This window comes from Microtus oregoni, unplaced genomic scaffold (genome assembly GCF_018167655.1).
Source record: "Microtus oregoni isolate MIOR12 unplaced genomic scaffold, Mior012 000035F_ref0000213, whole genome shotgun sequence".
Lineage (NCBI taxonomy): Eukaryota > Metazoa > Chordata > Mammalia > Rodentia > Cricetidae > Microtus > Microtus oregoni.
In genome coordinates, this window is record NW_024543094.1 from 3,846,239 (window position 1) to 3,862,651 (window position 16,413).

General features: G+C 38.9%; 1 protein-coding gene across 7 annotated transcripts in view; it reads left to right on the forward strand.

The window, feature by feature from the left end:
- Positions 1–16,413, forward strand: part of Hecw1 (HECT, C2 and WW domain containing E3 ubiquitin protein ligase 1) — a 256,017-nt gene that overhangs the window by 163,701 nt on the left and 75,903 nt on the right. For all 7 annotated transcript variants that reach the window (XM_041630717.1, XM_041630722.1, XM_041630720.1 and 4 more), the window contains 2 exons: positions 3,466–3,541; positions 7,713–7,882. In XM_041630717.1, coding sequence (XP_041486651.1) covers positions 3,466–3,541; positions 7,713–7,882 — 246 coding nt within the window. The remainder of the gene's footprint in view (positions 1–3,465; positions 3,542–7,712; positions 7,883–16,413) is intronic.

Genomic DNA, 16,413 nt, shown 5'->3' on the forward strand with positions numbered 1-16,413 from the left:
TCCTGTTATAAAATTAGCTTGCAATTTAGTCTTGATATCCTGAGGTTCTCATCTATTTTGGTAGATGAGAAGCTGTTGTGGCAAGAGGTTATAAACATTAATGTAAATGTAAATTAACTGAGAGCTCCTAGTTACTGTCCCACCCCATGTAACACTATCTGAAGCCCGCAGGGCTGGAGCAGGAAGCTTCTTGTGCTAGCATGTAAGGAAAGGTGTAACAAAGTAATGCAGCATGGCTGTTGACTTCAAAAGGAGGTGTCAGGTAAGCTAAAACAAGCATTGTGAGTGGAACTGCCAGGCCTGGAAGGGAAGCAACGCAAGGCTGGGGAGGTGGACATAATGGACAGAAACACAGGACATGGCACAAGCACAGTGGGGAGAATTTAAACAGAGTTTTGTTTGATTTACAATTTTGGAAAATTTATTCCACGGTTAGTCTTGTTTGGGGTCCTAGGTGAGGTAGAATGTCATGGAAGGCAAGGACATTGTACAGAGCATTGTTCTTACCGTAATGGCTGGGGAGTAAAAGGAAGAGAAGGTGTTGGCCTCCTACTAGCCGATTCAAGGGCTACTCCTAGTAACCTAACATCTCCCTACTAGGTCTACCACCTAAAGCTTTCACAGATTCCCAGTAGCCACATGCACTGAGGATAAAGCCTTTACTGTAGAGCCATCATGGGAACGCAAGAGAGGTCTAAACTGTAGCACCCACCATAGGAGCCTTTTGAGAATAGAAAAGAAAACAAAAAAAAATGTGTTCTCTCTCTGTTCATAGACTGATCATGTGTGTGTATGCATGCACACGATAGTATGGGTATGCATGAAACCAGAGGACAACATCCTCAGGAGCCACTAACTTTATTTTTAGAGACAGTCTCTTATTGGGATTGCAGTTTGAGCTCTCAGAGCAGAAAATTTGAGAGCTCTGTCTCTGTGTCCACAGAGTTGGTAACACAGCTAGCTGCCTGCCACCATGTCTGGACTTGCATGTGGATGCACTTGAACTCTGTCTTCATGCTTCCGCAGCCAGCATTTCACCTACTGAGCCACCTTCCAGTCCCCTTATAGTCTTTTGTGAATTTATTCTGTTTTTCTATTTCCATCCACAACTTAAGTTTGCAGCATGTCTCTGGTAATTACCCAAATAAGCACAAAAAAGAAACTCCATCCATAATCCTGTGATGCGACAAGTCTAAGACTTATTTATTCATAATGTTATGAAAATTAGTTTCTAAATGAAATAATTCCAGCTATACCAGGGCAGCAAGCGTTCTTAAGTAATCATACAATATTCTAGTTGTTAATTTCTATCTTTTAAGCCTCTTTCTTTTAGCCTTTCTCAGAGGGCAAATTTAGAACACATTTTGTTTTGAAGCAGTTTGCCAAATGCGACAGATAAAACAGAGTAAGTTCAAACTTGAGTGCTTGTGCTAAAATCACACTCATGATTGATTAACATACAAAGGTCAGTCAGTGCTGCCCAAATATTTACTAGAAGATTTTAGAATTGATTTCTAATGAAATATTTATGAGACTCTCTGAGTATTATAGTGGTTTTAAGTTCTGCCTCTATTCCACAAAGTCAAGTGTAGGAAGGGAAAGCAATGTCTAAGATGAAAAATAATGGAGAGATGCCCTTCCAGCTGTGAACTCAAAGGCAGGCTTTGCCATTATTCCCAATATTTCAGTCAGGCTAATCATGTTCCTCACCTCAAATCCACGTGGATGATCCCAGCTAAGATTCCTAGCAATAGGAGAGAGGATGCCTAAACTGGCCTTTACCTATAATCAAATTAGTGACTACTTTAATTGTCATCATAGAACCTTCACCCAATACCTGATGAAAGCGGATGCAGTGATCCACAGCCAAGCAGTGGGCAGAGCTCTTGGAGTTCAGTTGAAGAGAGGGAGAAGGGATTGTATGAGCAAGGGGGGATCAAGATCATGATGAGGAAAACCACAGAGACAGCAGACCCAAGCTAGTGGGAGCTCATAGACTATGGAGTGACAGCTTGGGTATTTGCATGGTACCATACTAGGCCCTCTGAATATGGGTGACAGTTGTGTGGCTTGATCTTTTGTGGGGGCACTAGCAATGGAACCAGAATTTATCCCTACTGCATAAACTGGCTTTTTGGAGCCCATTCCCCGTGGTGGGATACCTTGTTCAACCTTGATATGGTGGGGAGGGGCTTGGTTCTTCCTCAACTTGTTATGCCAGACTTCCCAAGGAAGGATGTACCTCCCTCTGAGGAGTGGAGGGAGGTGGAGAAGTGAGAGAAGAGGAGGGAGAGGGAACTGGGTTTGGTATGTAAAGTGAGAAAAAAAATTGAATAAAAAATAAAACAATTAACTTTATCTTCTTTCATGACTCATGTTCAATACCAGAATTCAGCCCTTTCTCATCTCCTTATATTTAGCTTTCCTTGTTCTCTTTTCTTCGTGTTATGTTCTGAGAGTGAACATGAGATTTATTTCTTCCCAAGAACATATGACCCTGCTAAGCCCGTTCATGCAATTTTTAAACTCATTTTTCTTTAGAGTTTAGAATTATTTCATCTAATTCCAATAAATTTATTATTTAACTGTGAATAATCTACAATGAAACATTTTAATACTAATACGTACAGGTTTTTTTATCTTATTGAGCTATACATTTTTTTTTACTCCCCTCACTTCCTCTCCCCTCCTCCCCTTCAACCCTCTACCATGGTCCCCATGATCCCAATTTACTCAGGAGATCTTGTCCTTTTCTACTTCTCATGTAGATTAGATCCATGTCTCTCTTAGGATCCTCATTGTTGTCTAGGTTCTCTGGGATTGTGATTTATAAGCTGGTTTTCTTTGTGCTTTATGTCTAAAAACCACTTATGAGTAGGTACATATGATATTTGTCTTTCTGGATCTGGGTTACATAATTCAATATGATGTTTTCTATATTCATTCATTTGCCTGAAAATCTCAAGATGTCATTATTTTTTTTCTGCTGTGTAGTATTTCTTTGTGTAAATGTACCAATATTTTCTTATCCATTCTTCAGTCAAGGAACATTTAGGTTGTTTTCACGTTCTGGCTATGACAAACAGTGCTGCTATGAACATAGCTGAGCACATGTCCTTGTGGTACGATTGAGCATCGTTTGGCCATATACCCAAAAGTGGTATTACTGGGTCTTGAGGAAGGTTGTTTTCTAATTTTCTGAGAAATCACCACACTGACATCCAAAGGGGCTGTACCAGCTTGCACTCCCACCAGCAATGCAGAAGTGTTCCCTTTTTCCCCCCACAACCTTTCCAGCATAAGTTGTCATCAGTGTTTTTTATGTTGGCCATTCTTACAGGTGTAAAATGGAATCTCAGAGCTGTTTTGATTTGCATTTGTTAGAATCTCAATGCCCCTTACTACAGTGTAGTATCTCTTTCGATGTTGGTTTTCCATGTCTTCCATTTTTCCTTGTTTTTACAGATTTTCAAAGGTATTGGCTCTGAAGAGACTGCGCAAAGTCAAGGGAGTAGGAGGCTGATCAGCTTCTCTCTCTCAGGTACGTATTACTCACCTGGAAGCCTTATGCAGAGCCTTAACTGCTTTCTGATGGTGTCATAAACACCATGACGACTTAAAAAAGCGAGTGTTTCTTTTAGTTCACAGTCCCAGAAGGTTATGAGTCTATCATGACAGGCTGAAGGCATGCCAGCAAATAGCAGGCTGTGTGAGAGGACCAGGAAGCAGAGAAATCTCATCACCCTCCACAAACAGGAAGCCAGAGGAACTGGAAATGGGACAAGGATTTAAACTCTCAAACTCATGCCTAGCAATGCACTTTCTCCAGACAGCACCACCAACTAGGAACCAAGTGTTCAGATACCTTCGGGGAATTTTTATCATCCAAACCACCACGTACAGGGAACAAGAATACCTACCACTGTCACCTGACTCTAACCTCCAAGCTTCAAGTTATTTCATCTCTTTGTGCCTCCTTTTTCTCACCTGTGGAGGTGAAGTAAAAATAAAAAGCATCTGGGCAATTCCCACTTAAATAAGCAAGAATAATGGAAATTCAGTCAGTCATAAAGGTGGGAGTGTTTTGACCTTGTAGGAAGGAAGGTTGTTGTCTTAGGTAGCAGCGTTAAGAGTCTGCTGAGGGCAAGGGAAAGAGAGCCTGGCGAGAGCAGTGGTCATCCAGTCCTAAACAGAACTTGCAGTCAGCCGACCTCAGTAGAGCAGATCGAAGCCGAGTTGGTCAAAACTACATTCGTGAAGGGAAAGAAATCAGTGGAATCCAAATGAAGTCTATTTTAATTTAGGCAAGTTAAAAAATGAATAGTTGAATGTTATGTGAAGTTGTTCCTGGGGAGATGAGAAAAGAGATCTATTAACCCTGGCAGGGGATTGATTACAGATCAAAGTAGCCATCTTAATGGAGTCAGCTTGGCAACTGAAGAAGTTTATTGGGGTCACTTAAAAGAGCGTGGACAGCTCAGAGGCAGCTGCATCGCTGAAAGCCTACCCTGTCAGGGGTGACAGCTCAAGACAGCTGCACTATAGGATGCCAGGCAACACGTATCAGAGAGCCTTCTTCGGGTAGCTCCGCTGGGCAGAGATGCTCTTCTCTGGACAGCTGTTTTCTACTCCTGTGATCTCCGGGTGGGGAACTTGTGGATCCTGTATGTTTCAGCCTTACAGTACTTGTAAGGTTTTTACTTCCTAAGTGTCCCTTCATCTTCCCTTTGGAGGGCGGGGGATGTGTCAGTTTGAAGGAGACTGATGAACATCAAAGAGTAAGGTACTTTTTAGTTTTCATGATCGTATGATGGTTCTGTAATATGCTAACAATGGGAAAACTAGGTAAGGAATTACAGGAAATTTTTGCCTTCTATACAGAACTCTGGTAAGCCTGAAATTACTTTGTCACTAGAAGTGTAACAGAACACTGAGCTGCTCTGGGTAAAATGATACACAAGGCTCAGTCCTTCACACAAGTCATCTCAACTAAGTAATCTTCAAGAGAACACATGGCATAAAACACAAACTCTACTGACCACAACTAGAAAACCGCAGCCTTCGCTCATCAAATCAATGTTCCAAGCTGTGTGTGCTATGGATCAGAGGTCTCGTGAGCCTTTGGGGGAGGTGGATTATCACCTGTGGTTTTCTAAGTTGAAATGTATTCAATAGGGCAAATGCATGTTTAAGTGTGTATCCAAAATATTATCATGTGTTTATTTAGGTGGGAGGGGAAAAAAGGCAAAGAAGGGAAACTTTAATAATTTTATTTTACCAGGATAAAAGACTTGCAACTCTTGGGTTGCCATTTTCATGTTCCTTTTGAAATACTTAAGAAATAACAATTTCTGCACCTATTTTTAAAAACAGTAGAAACAAGAAATATCACAAAAGAATTGTTCAGAAACTAAAAGTAATTTTCTGTGACCAAAGCTCCAGTGGCATCTTGAGGTCCAAAAACGGTGTGACTGGAGACAGGACATCTCTGTCTGTCCCTTGGTCCCCATTTTGTCTCTGCCACACAGATATAGTCTCTAAGATATAACAGGAAACAATTCTCTGTGCCCCAGCATGACTCAAAATCAGGTTAATTCTAGGTGGAATCATCTCCTGTTGCCCATCGTATATAATTTAATTGTTCTAAAATGAAAATTTCTAGCAATGATATGGAACAGGACTATAAACTTGGCAGCTAAAGAAGAAAGCCTGAAAAGGTCACAGATACATCGTATTCAGATTTTCTATCTATGTTCATTTAACTCACTATATCTGTCTACAATTAATGTAAAGACTGTGCTAGAAGAGGGAGTTGGTAAAACTGCTTCATAGCAGAACTGACTGAGTCCAGACCCTAGGACTAAATAATGGAAAGAGAGAGCCCACCCCGACAGGTTTCACTCTAACATCCATCCCTGTTCCATCTCCCCTTTCTCTCTCTCTGTCTCTCTGTCTCTCTCCCTCCCTCACAGACAGAGAGAGAGAGAAAAGAAAGAAAGAAAGAAAGAAAGAAATTATAAGAGAGTAAATACCAATGGAAATATCAAAATATACTCCATGCCTTAAAGATAAACAAGAAAAATGTCACATAATCCATAACTAAAGGTGATGGTTATTTTTCCTCAACTTGACATTAACTAGAGTCACCTTGGAGGAAGGAACCTCAGCTGAAGAACTGCCTCCATGAGTCTGACCTATGGCCAAGCCTGTGGGCAATGTTTTATTTGCTGAATGATGCATTGTGAGTGTTGCCATCCCTGGGCAAGTGGGCTTGAGCTGTCTAAGAAAGCAAGCTGAGCAAGCAAGAGTTAACAAGCCGCCATGCAGCTTTCCTCCATGGTTTCTGCCTCTGATAGCGCTTGAGTTCCTTCCTTGACTTCTCTCAGTAATGGGTGTGATCAGGACATGTAAGGCAGGTCAACCCTTTCATCACCATGGTAGTTTTGGTCCATGTTTTAAACTTGCATCAGAGACTCAAGAAAGAACACTAAGCAAAGCCCCCAAAATACCATGAAGCTGACAAGACACAAGTCAGCTCTGAGTATAAGAGACAGGGATTCTAACAAACCAACTGGGCAGCCATGGAGGTTGAGAAACACCAGGATGGCAAGAGTTTTCATGAAGAAATAATGGAAATTTTGACTTGAAACTTACGTAGAAGAAGCAGTTAGAACAACTGAAGAACATGCATTCAAAATAAACTTTCTCACTACAACATGAAATTATTTATAATCAAACATCTTAAGTTAGACAGGTGGATTGCCAAAGTCTCCTCTTCCTGACCCCATGGTTTCCCAAAACTCTAATCTTTGAGAAGTCTAGCTCCATGGGGGTTGTGCTTACTTTTCTTCCATGTATCTCTGCTTTTTCAAATCCTTTTTTCAATTTATCCTTACTCAATGAAAGCCACATTTATTATAAAACTACTACCCTTGGTTTTCTTTTGTCTTTACCTTGTGAAAACTTTATATCTTTTATCTAACATATTTCCAGTTAGTTTTCTTCCATGTCCACCACCTTTGATGACACCCAACCTCTTACTCATTCTCTTCCTCTTAATCTGTTTGTGGAGCACCAGAAACCCAGTCCAATCAGGGCGTGTGTCCTCTCATGAAAAATAAAGTGTCCACAGTACCAGTTGAACTGACATATAGCAAGGATTTCTTTCCCAAATACAATTTAACATATGCCAGAAATGTTCCAAATGGAATTCTGTGTATATACACATCAGTCCTTGTTTGTAATGAGATGAAAAATAGACTAAACATTGTAAAAAAATGTTTCAAATGTATATCAATTAATTTTTCTATTGCTGTAAAAAAAATAACATTACCAAGAGCAACTTACAGAAGAGTTATATCAAATTTATGGTTCTAGAAGGAAAAGAATCCATTATGGCAGGGAAGAATGCCAGTAGGTGGCTGGATCAGAAAGCTGAGAAATCATATCTTCAATTGTAAACACCACGCAGAGGGTGGACTGGAAGTAGGGTGAGGCTCTCAAAGCCTGTCCCTAGTGACATCTTGCACCTTCCAAAACCTGCCCAAAGAGTACCACCAACTATGGGCAAGTGTTTAAATATCTGAAACTATGGGGGACATTTCTCATTTAAACCACCACATCAATGTTTTGGATTATCTGGTCTTGAATAGGACTTGTAGGTACTCAAGCTCACTAAAATATACTTAAATAAAATGTCATTTATTTGATAGATTTCCAAGCCATGGGGTTGAAGAAGGGGATGTTTTTCAACCCAGACCCTTATCTGAAGATTTCCATTCAGCCTGGGAAACACAGCATCTTTCCAGCCCTCCCTCATCATGGGCAAGAGAGGAGATCCACGATCAGAGGCAACACTGTGAACCCCATCTGGCAGGCAGAGGTAAGTGCTAGGGTGTGGGGGTGCTGAAAGAAAGCTAGAAGGATCAAATGAAAACAATGGTGATGAGCCCACCCCTGTGGAGCATACTTCCTGTGGAGCATAGATTCAGTTCTTTAACTCATGACCGCGAGACTCGGGCCTTTAAGGAATCACATTCTCTGACAACTTGAACATCAGGGCCTGGAATCATTGTCCCAGACAATATCAGGTAATGAAGACTCTGTCTGGGAGAATACCCTCCCTCCAACCCAATCAGGCATCTAGAGATTTAAAAAGGGCGGAAAGGAATGAAGGAAGGGAGGGAGGGAGGGAGGGAGAGAAATGGGGGAGTCTTTACTACTGGGGTCCTAGTCAGTGCTCAACAGAGACACAGGTTATAAGCTTGCATAAGCTTTCACCTGCAGGTGACTATTGGATTTCCTGCCAGAAGTTACATTTTTCTGGGCAATTATCAATAAGACATTTTTCCACTAACAAAGCTTTTTACTTATTCATAGAGCTGTGGGAATCAGCTCTCAAGACCTATAGTTGTGGAACACTGGCCCTTCCTCGAGGCTGTCTGGCAAATGTTTACCTTCCCAGATAAGAACAAGCAGTTTTGATGAACAGACTGTATAGTAAAGCAGAACTCAACAGACCTTATCCAAACTTAAGTCGGAAGTGTGAACTTCAATTCATGTTTTATCTTTTCCTGTAGTCCAGGAGAAACTTTCCTATCTTGAACTTATATCTGAACAACAATGGAGGCAGAACCTTTCAGCTAAATTTCTTATTTCAGTGTAACTTAGTACTTTCTAAGCGAGCTTATTAGTAAATCCCTTCCAATCATACTTAGCCGAGTTAGAACTTGTTTTTCCTTCTGCCACATCACCAGTGGGTTCCGTTCTGATTCAGAACAGATACCTGCAAGCAGGAAACGTGCATTTAAACATGATTACTCCCATTTCTCTATAGCTCTCCCCAGGTTGTCATCACCGAGAGCTCCAAACTACAAATGTGACCCTCTGGGTGTCTTCCAGGGATACTAAAGTCATCATCTTCCTGGGTTAGATAAACCAGTCATCCCTAGAATATCCCTGATTTGGTTACATACTGCTTGATTTAGATAGATACAAAACCTAATTTTTCATACCATCTTGGTGGTTTGAATAGAGTGGTATGCATCTCAGTTTCCAGTATTGAACACTTCATCGCACCAGTAAAGGACCGTCTCTACTTCTAAGTGTGTCTTCTCCACCACCCAGGAGTTAGGAGTTCTTCAACAAATCATGTGTGATGCTGGGACTCACTAACTCCCCTCCTAGAGAACAGGCAGGAACTTGGCTCAGCTTGTTTGACTCCTTGACTTTCAGCTGATCACTTGAGAACACGACCTGGCAGCTGTGGCTGGAGACACAGGCAGCAGGGCAGGCGTGAGTGAGCTCTGATACAGAAGGGGAAAGTGTGGCTGTGCAGGCACAGAGCTCATCTCAAAGCATAACATGGCTTGTTAAAAGGTCTGCAGTTGTGAGTCATCAGTTTTCCTTTAAGCCTGGTATCCTCACCCACCCACTCATATCCACCTGTAATTGATGGAGACGTGCCCCAACCTAACACACTTGCGTTAGACATAGCTCTTCCATGACTATTCAGCGTAGATCATTCTTATCTCTGCTGTGGAATTTTCAAACATTGTAGGCAAGAAAATATAGTTAAATATTTGGAAACAGACCTATTTCATTGTCTCTTAAAATGTACCATCTCCTTGCTAAGTTAAATCACCCCTTTCAGGCTCCCCAGGAAGGCTTTTTAGAGTTTTGAAATGGAAATTGAGCTACACTTGAACTACTATTAACAGTTATGAACAGATTATAAAACATTGAAAAGTATCACTATTAAAGAATATCGGATATACAGTGACATGTTTATTCAGTCCCAGATATTCTTACCAATAATTTCTGAGCTACTTACTGAATCCCTGTGGATAGCACAAAACGCTATAGTAATTACTTCTATTTGAAAAACAGTGAGCAAGTTCGCCTAATACACTTGTCACAAAGGTAGTAGAAATCGTAGAAAACATTTCTTAAACCCCACTATCAAAATGGCTTGGTACTAAAAATGTCAACTAGAATGCTTTTAACATTATGAGATTTACTTTCACTTGAGATTTCACTTGAAATCACTTTTTCTCTGGAAATATATTGAAAAGTGCTCTCATTCTCTGTCCTGGGTTTATGCATCACATTTAAAATGCTACACCTGAAATTAGCTCAATAAATCTGATATGAGAGTTGTAGCTTAGGTAGACATCGCTCACCTGTGCCTGAGGCCTTGGCTTCCATTCCCGGTGCCACGAAAACAAACAACAATGAGACATAACCCCACAAAGCAGCTGGCAACTAAATACCAGGAAAATGCTGCTTCTGCCCCTATAGAATTCCTCTGTCCCTGGCAACCAGTGCCAAATGGCACACAACAGATAGATATACCCTGCTTGATACCGCTGTACTTGATAAGACTCGGATTAAGGTGAAAATCTAGATACTGGCTGATGTGAAATTTTATTCGCATGTTTGAAAAAATTAATTCTTTAATAATGCCAAGCACTGATTTCAATACCGCTGGTCATTCAGGCTTCTAGTAGAATAGAATAGCCCTAAAGCTATACTACTCCAAATTTAAAAAAAAAAAAAAAAAAAGACCTACCATAGTCACGTTCTTAAAAGAAACATCTCACTTTCTGCTACCAACTTCTGTATTACTTTTCTATTGCTTTGATAAAATGCCAGAAAAGAAAGAGTTCATTTTGGCTTAGGATTCCAGAAGGAAAGTCAATAACAGTAGAGGAGACATGCCTGCCGGAAGCTCAGAGATCCTATCTTCAACTCCAGACATCAAGCAGAGGATGATAACTGGAAGCAAAGCCGGGTATCGCCTCTCAAACCATGTTCCTAGTGATGTACTTCCTTCCTCAAGACTGCATCTTCCCAAACCCTGCCCTAACAATGGCACCAACTCAAAGTTTTCAAGTGCCAGAGCCTATGGTGTATATTTCTCATTCAAATCATCGTAGTATTATTCTAAATGTATGCTCTTTATATTCCTCAACCAAAGTATGAAGGGTGGGGTAAGGAATGAGTTGTGTATCCAGCTCAAATTATATTGAAATGCAATACAAAATACAAACCAAGTGAAATTTTCAAGAAAAAAAAATTCTAAAAGTGGAATCATTACCCTCCAAAAGTATATAAGGAATACTAAGTAGAACAAATCTACATAGACTCAGGCACCTTCTCTATTTTGCATGTAAATACAAACAATTTCAATGCTGTTTAAGATTTTTAGTGTTATGTACTTAAGAATGCATTATTTTACTTTTGAGGACAAGTCATCTACACCAAAATTGGTTGTGAGATACTGGATAGTACTTATTCCGTTTCTTTAGATTTCTCGCACATGTAGAACAAGGCCATATTGCTAGCTAGCTCTTAATCTTTTGTTAACCCATTTCTATTATTGTATATTTTACCACAAGACTTGTGGCCTACCAGCAAGGTTACTACTGGTGGCTCGTGTCTCTCTCCTCTGGCAGTTCCATGCTTCTCCTTGACTCTGCCTTCTTTCTCCCAGCATTCAGTTTAGTTTTCCTGCCTAGTTCTATTCTGCTAAGCCACTAGCCAAAACAGCTTTATTCATTAACCAATAAAAGCAACACATAGACAGAAGAACTTCCCACACCATGTGTTTATTTAGATTCCTGGTGGTGAGCCACTTTGACTAGGATAGAATGTATTCTTAATGTAGTTTTAATTTGCATTTCCCTGGTGCCTAAGGATGCTTACCAAGTTTTTATTGAAAAAAATTCATACAATATATTTTGGTTATGTTTTTCCTTCTCCCAATGTCCCCTCGGGATCTCCACCACCACTTCTTTATACTTTGCATAGCCAACTTATATTCCCTCTCTCTAACAAAAACAAAAACAAAAAAATAAATACAATAGAATTGTATTATTGTAAAAATACAGTACAAAATACAATAAAACAAGAAACACAAAAATTAAAATCACAACAAACAGAAAACAAATAAGGAAAAGTATGCCCAAAGAAAGGACTTAAGAATACCTTTGTGTTTGTTTTGTGTGGGCCAACTGCTTCTTGGTACAGAGCCTGACCTGAAGTGTGGTTGGTATATCCTGTGACTCCATTAAAGGAAACTGATCTTCCTTTTGCCAGTGGGTATCAACTGCAGATAGCTTCTTTATTAGGAATGAGACCCCATGTCCTCTTCTCCCTCTCAATGCTAGCATCCCACTTGGCTTGAGCCTATGAGGACCTTGTGTGGGCTGTCACAGTCATTCTTTGTTCATATGTGGGTCAGTACTGTTATGTCTGGAAGACTGTTTTCTTGGAGTCAGTTGTCACTTCTGGTTCTTACCATCTTTGCACCTCCTCTTATGCATAGATCCCTGAGCCTTGAGGGAAGGGCTTTGATGGAAACATTCCATTTAGGACTGAGTGCTTCAAAGTTTCTCACCCTATGAATATCATCCAGTTGTGAATCAGTGTGTTAATTCCCATCTACTGCAAAAGAAGCTTCTCTAGTATGGGTTGAGCAAGAAACTGATCGATAGTTATAGCAGAATGTCAGGAGCTGTTTACTGCTACGTTCCTTTAGCAGAAGTTTCCCCAGTTCTGTGACATTTTTGCCTCATGTTCTTGGCCATTTTTGCAATGTCAAGCGTGGATTCCACCTCATGGATTGGGCCTTAAATCTGATCAGAAAGTGGATGTTTATTCTAATAACATTTATGCCACAATTGCACCAGTATATCTTACAGGCAGGTCATTACTGTAAGTAGCAGGGATTGTAGCTGAGTGATATTGATAATCACTTTAATCCTCTAACAGTCTGCAGAGTAACTTCTAGTACCACAAAGTTACCAGTAGTACTGCTGGTCTGTACAAGTGAAGCTTCTAGTAGGCACCAGCTTGATGCTCAATGTTCAATGGCATAAGTAAGTATTTCTTCAGCCATAGGGCCTTACCATCAGGCGAGCAACCAGTAACCTTGCAAATAGCCTGTGATGTGACCCCTTTGGCCAAGGAGTCAACAAGATGTGGCAAATACTAGCACTATGTGTTTTACTTGGTGGCATAAGATGTCTATATGGGATATTGTCTCCCCTATTATTTGGTGACTTTATTTATATTCTTTTCATGTATGTATATGTTTTAGAAGCTTCTACAATAATAGGTTTCCATGTGGTCTTTCAAATGTCCTTTAGAATTAGATGTTTCTCCCTCCTTTACCCTCCTCTTCCATATGTTTCCTTACTTATCCTCTTATTCTAGTTTCCTCTTTCTCTCTCCATAACAATATATTCCATTTCCACTTCCTTGGGAGATCCTCTCTTACCCCTTAGATCCTTACTGGGTACCAAACTTCTGTGGTTATATAAGTTACAGCACACATATTAAAGGCTTAAAAGCTAATATTCACATATAAGAAAAAGCATATGTTTTGGGGGGCCTGGGTTACCTCACTCAGGATGAATTTTTTCTAGTTACATCCATTTACCTCTAACTTTCATTACTTCATTTTTCTTAATAGATTAATATTATCCCACTATGTAAATGTACCACAATTTTATTCTCCATTCATCAATTGATAGACATCTGGGCTATTTCCAATTTGGGGCAACTATTAGCAGAGCAGCAATAAGCACGGCTGTGCAAGTATCTCTGCAGTAAGATATATATGCCCAAGAGTGGTATAGCTGGATCTTGAAGTAAATTGATTACCAGCTTCCCAATAAACCACAACACTGATTTCCATAGTAACTGTGCCAGTTTACAGTCCCACCAGCCCTGAATGTTACCATTTCCATGCATTCTCTCCAGCGCATACTGGCATTTATTTTATTTATCATGGCCATTATGACTGCAGTAAGATGAAATTTCAAAGTAGTTTTAATTTGAATGTTCCTGATAGTTAAGGATGCTGAAAATGTCTTTGTTTACCAGAAATTTGTGTTTCATCTTTCAGGAGATCTATTTCTGTAGCCCATTTTTAGTCGAGTTCTCTCTTTTCTTAAGAGTCAGTATTTTTAGTTCTTAGATGTTCTAGATAATAACCTCTATCAGATGTATAATTGGTAAGGACCGTTTCCCATTCTGTAGCCTACCACTTTGCCCAAATGATGGTATCCTTTGTCATACAGCTTTTCAGGGTCCATGAGGTTCCATGTATTAATTGGGTTATCATCAGTGCCATGGTCACGAAGTACTTTCCTCTGACAATGAGTTAAAGTTCATTCCCTGACTTTCTCTAACATCATGGCTCTTACGTTGAGGTCTTTGATACATTTGTTGTAGATTTTGTGCAGAGTGGGTCTATTCTCATTCTTCTAAATACAGTCATCCAGTTTGGCCAGCACCATTTGTTGAAGATGTTGTCTCTTCTCCAGGGTGCACTTTAGGCTTCTTTGTAAAAAATAGGTTTCATAGGTATGTGAATTAATGTCTAAATCTTCAGTTTAATTCCATTGGTCAAAGTGTTGACTTTCATGCCAATACCATGCTATTTTTATTGAAGTACAACTTAAAATCTGGGATGGTGGTAGCTTTTTTATTATTTAGGACTGTTTTAACTATCCTGGAATTTTAGTGTTTCCATATAAAGTTGAAAATTAATTTTTCAATTTCTATAAAGAATTATATTAAAATTTTGATAAGAATCACAGTGAATCTGTAGATTGCTTCTGAATGCTTTGGTTTCTTTCTTCAATATCTTAATGTTTTTAATAATACAAGTCTTTTACTTGCTTGGTCAGAGGTAACTACAGATTTTTCTTTGTTTGATTTCTTTCTCGGTGTTTTTCATTTGTATATAAGAAAGCAACTGATTTTTTGTGAGTTAATTTTATAACTTGCTACTTTGATGAAGGTGTTTATTAGCTGTAGAAGTTTCCTGGTGGAGTTTTTAGGGCCACTTATGTATACTATCACATCATCTGCAAGCAAAAATACTTTAACTTCTTCCCTTTCTATTTGTATCCCCTTGATCTCCTTCAGTGGTCTCATTGCCTCTAGCTAAGACTTTAATTACTATATTGAATAGGTATGGAGAGAACAGACATCCTTGTCTTGTTCTTGATTTTATTGGAAATGCTTTGAATTTCTTTCTGTTTAGGGTGATGCTGGCTATGGGCTTATTGTAAATTGCCTTTATTATGTTGAGGTGTGTCCTTTGTTTATGTAGTCCCTCTGTGACTTATATCATGAAGGGATGTTGGACTTCAACAAAGACCTTTTCTGCATATAATGAGATGCTCATGTGATTTTTTTATTTTTCAGTCTGTTTATGTGGTGGATTACATTTGTTTATTTATGAATTTTGAATCATCCCTGCATCTCTGGGACGAAGCCAACTTGATCAATGTGGGTGGTCTTTTTGCGGTCCTCTTGGATTCAGTTTACAAGTATTTTATTGAAGATTTCTATGTTCATGAGGGATATTGGTCTATAATTTTCTTCTTTTCTTGTTTTTTTGATTGGGTCTTTGTATGGTTTTTTTATCAGAGTAAGAGTGGCCTCATATTTTTGAGGAATATTGGCATTAATTCTTCTTTGAAGGTGTGAATAGAATTCTGCACTGAATCCATCTGACCTGATGGTCTGGCAGAGTTTTTTTTTTTTATTGGTATTACTGTTTTATTTCTATAGGGGTTTTGGGTCTATTTAACTTGCCTACTTGACCTAGATTTAACTTTAGTAGGTCATATATATCAAGAAAGTAATCCATTTCTTTTAGGTTTTCCAGTTCTGTATCATACATATTTTTAAAGTATATCTGAAGATTCTCAAACTTCCTCGGTGTCTGTTATGATGTACCATTTTCATCTCTAATTTTATTAAATTGGATTTACTTTCTTTTAGATGATTTAGTAAGAAATTATTATTCTTACTGATTTTTTTGCATTGTTTTTGTTGTTATTTCTACTTTGTTGATTTCAGAACTATACTTGATTATTTCTTTGATTATTTATTGACTATTTGCCATCTACTCAATTTTGGTTTTATTACTCCTTTTTGTTCTAAAGCTTTCAGGTGCATCATTTTGTCCCATAAGTTTGGGTACATTGTGTTTTCATTTTTATTCAATTCTAAAATGCTTTCAATTTCATTCTTGATTTCTGCTTTGGCCCATTTTTCATTAAGTAGTGAGTTTTCATTAAGAATTTCATGTTTTGCATTTTTCTTTGACTGTGCTATTCATTTCTTCTACCTTATCTTTAATATCTAAGATTATCTCTTTCATGTCTTGTAGTCTGTTAGGGAGGCTGAGGCTTACCTCTGAGGTTTTTGTTTGCCATCTTAAATTTTTTAATTCCAATTTTATTTCAGTTTGAATTTCATTAGTGATTCTATTTCCCTGTTAAATTCTACTTACATACTTTGAATTTTTAATTATTTCATTTAACTGTTTATTGTGTTTTCATCATCTTCATTAGGGCATTTATTTATTCATGTACATTTAAGGTCTTT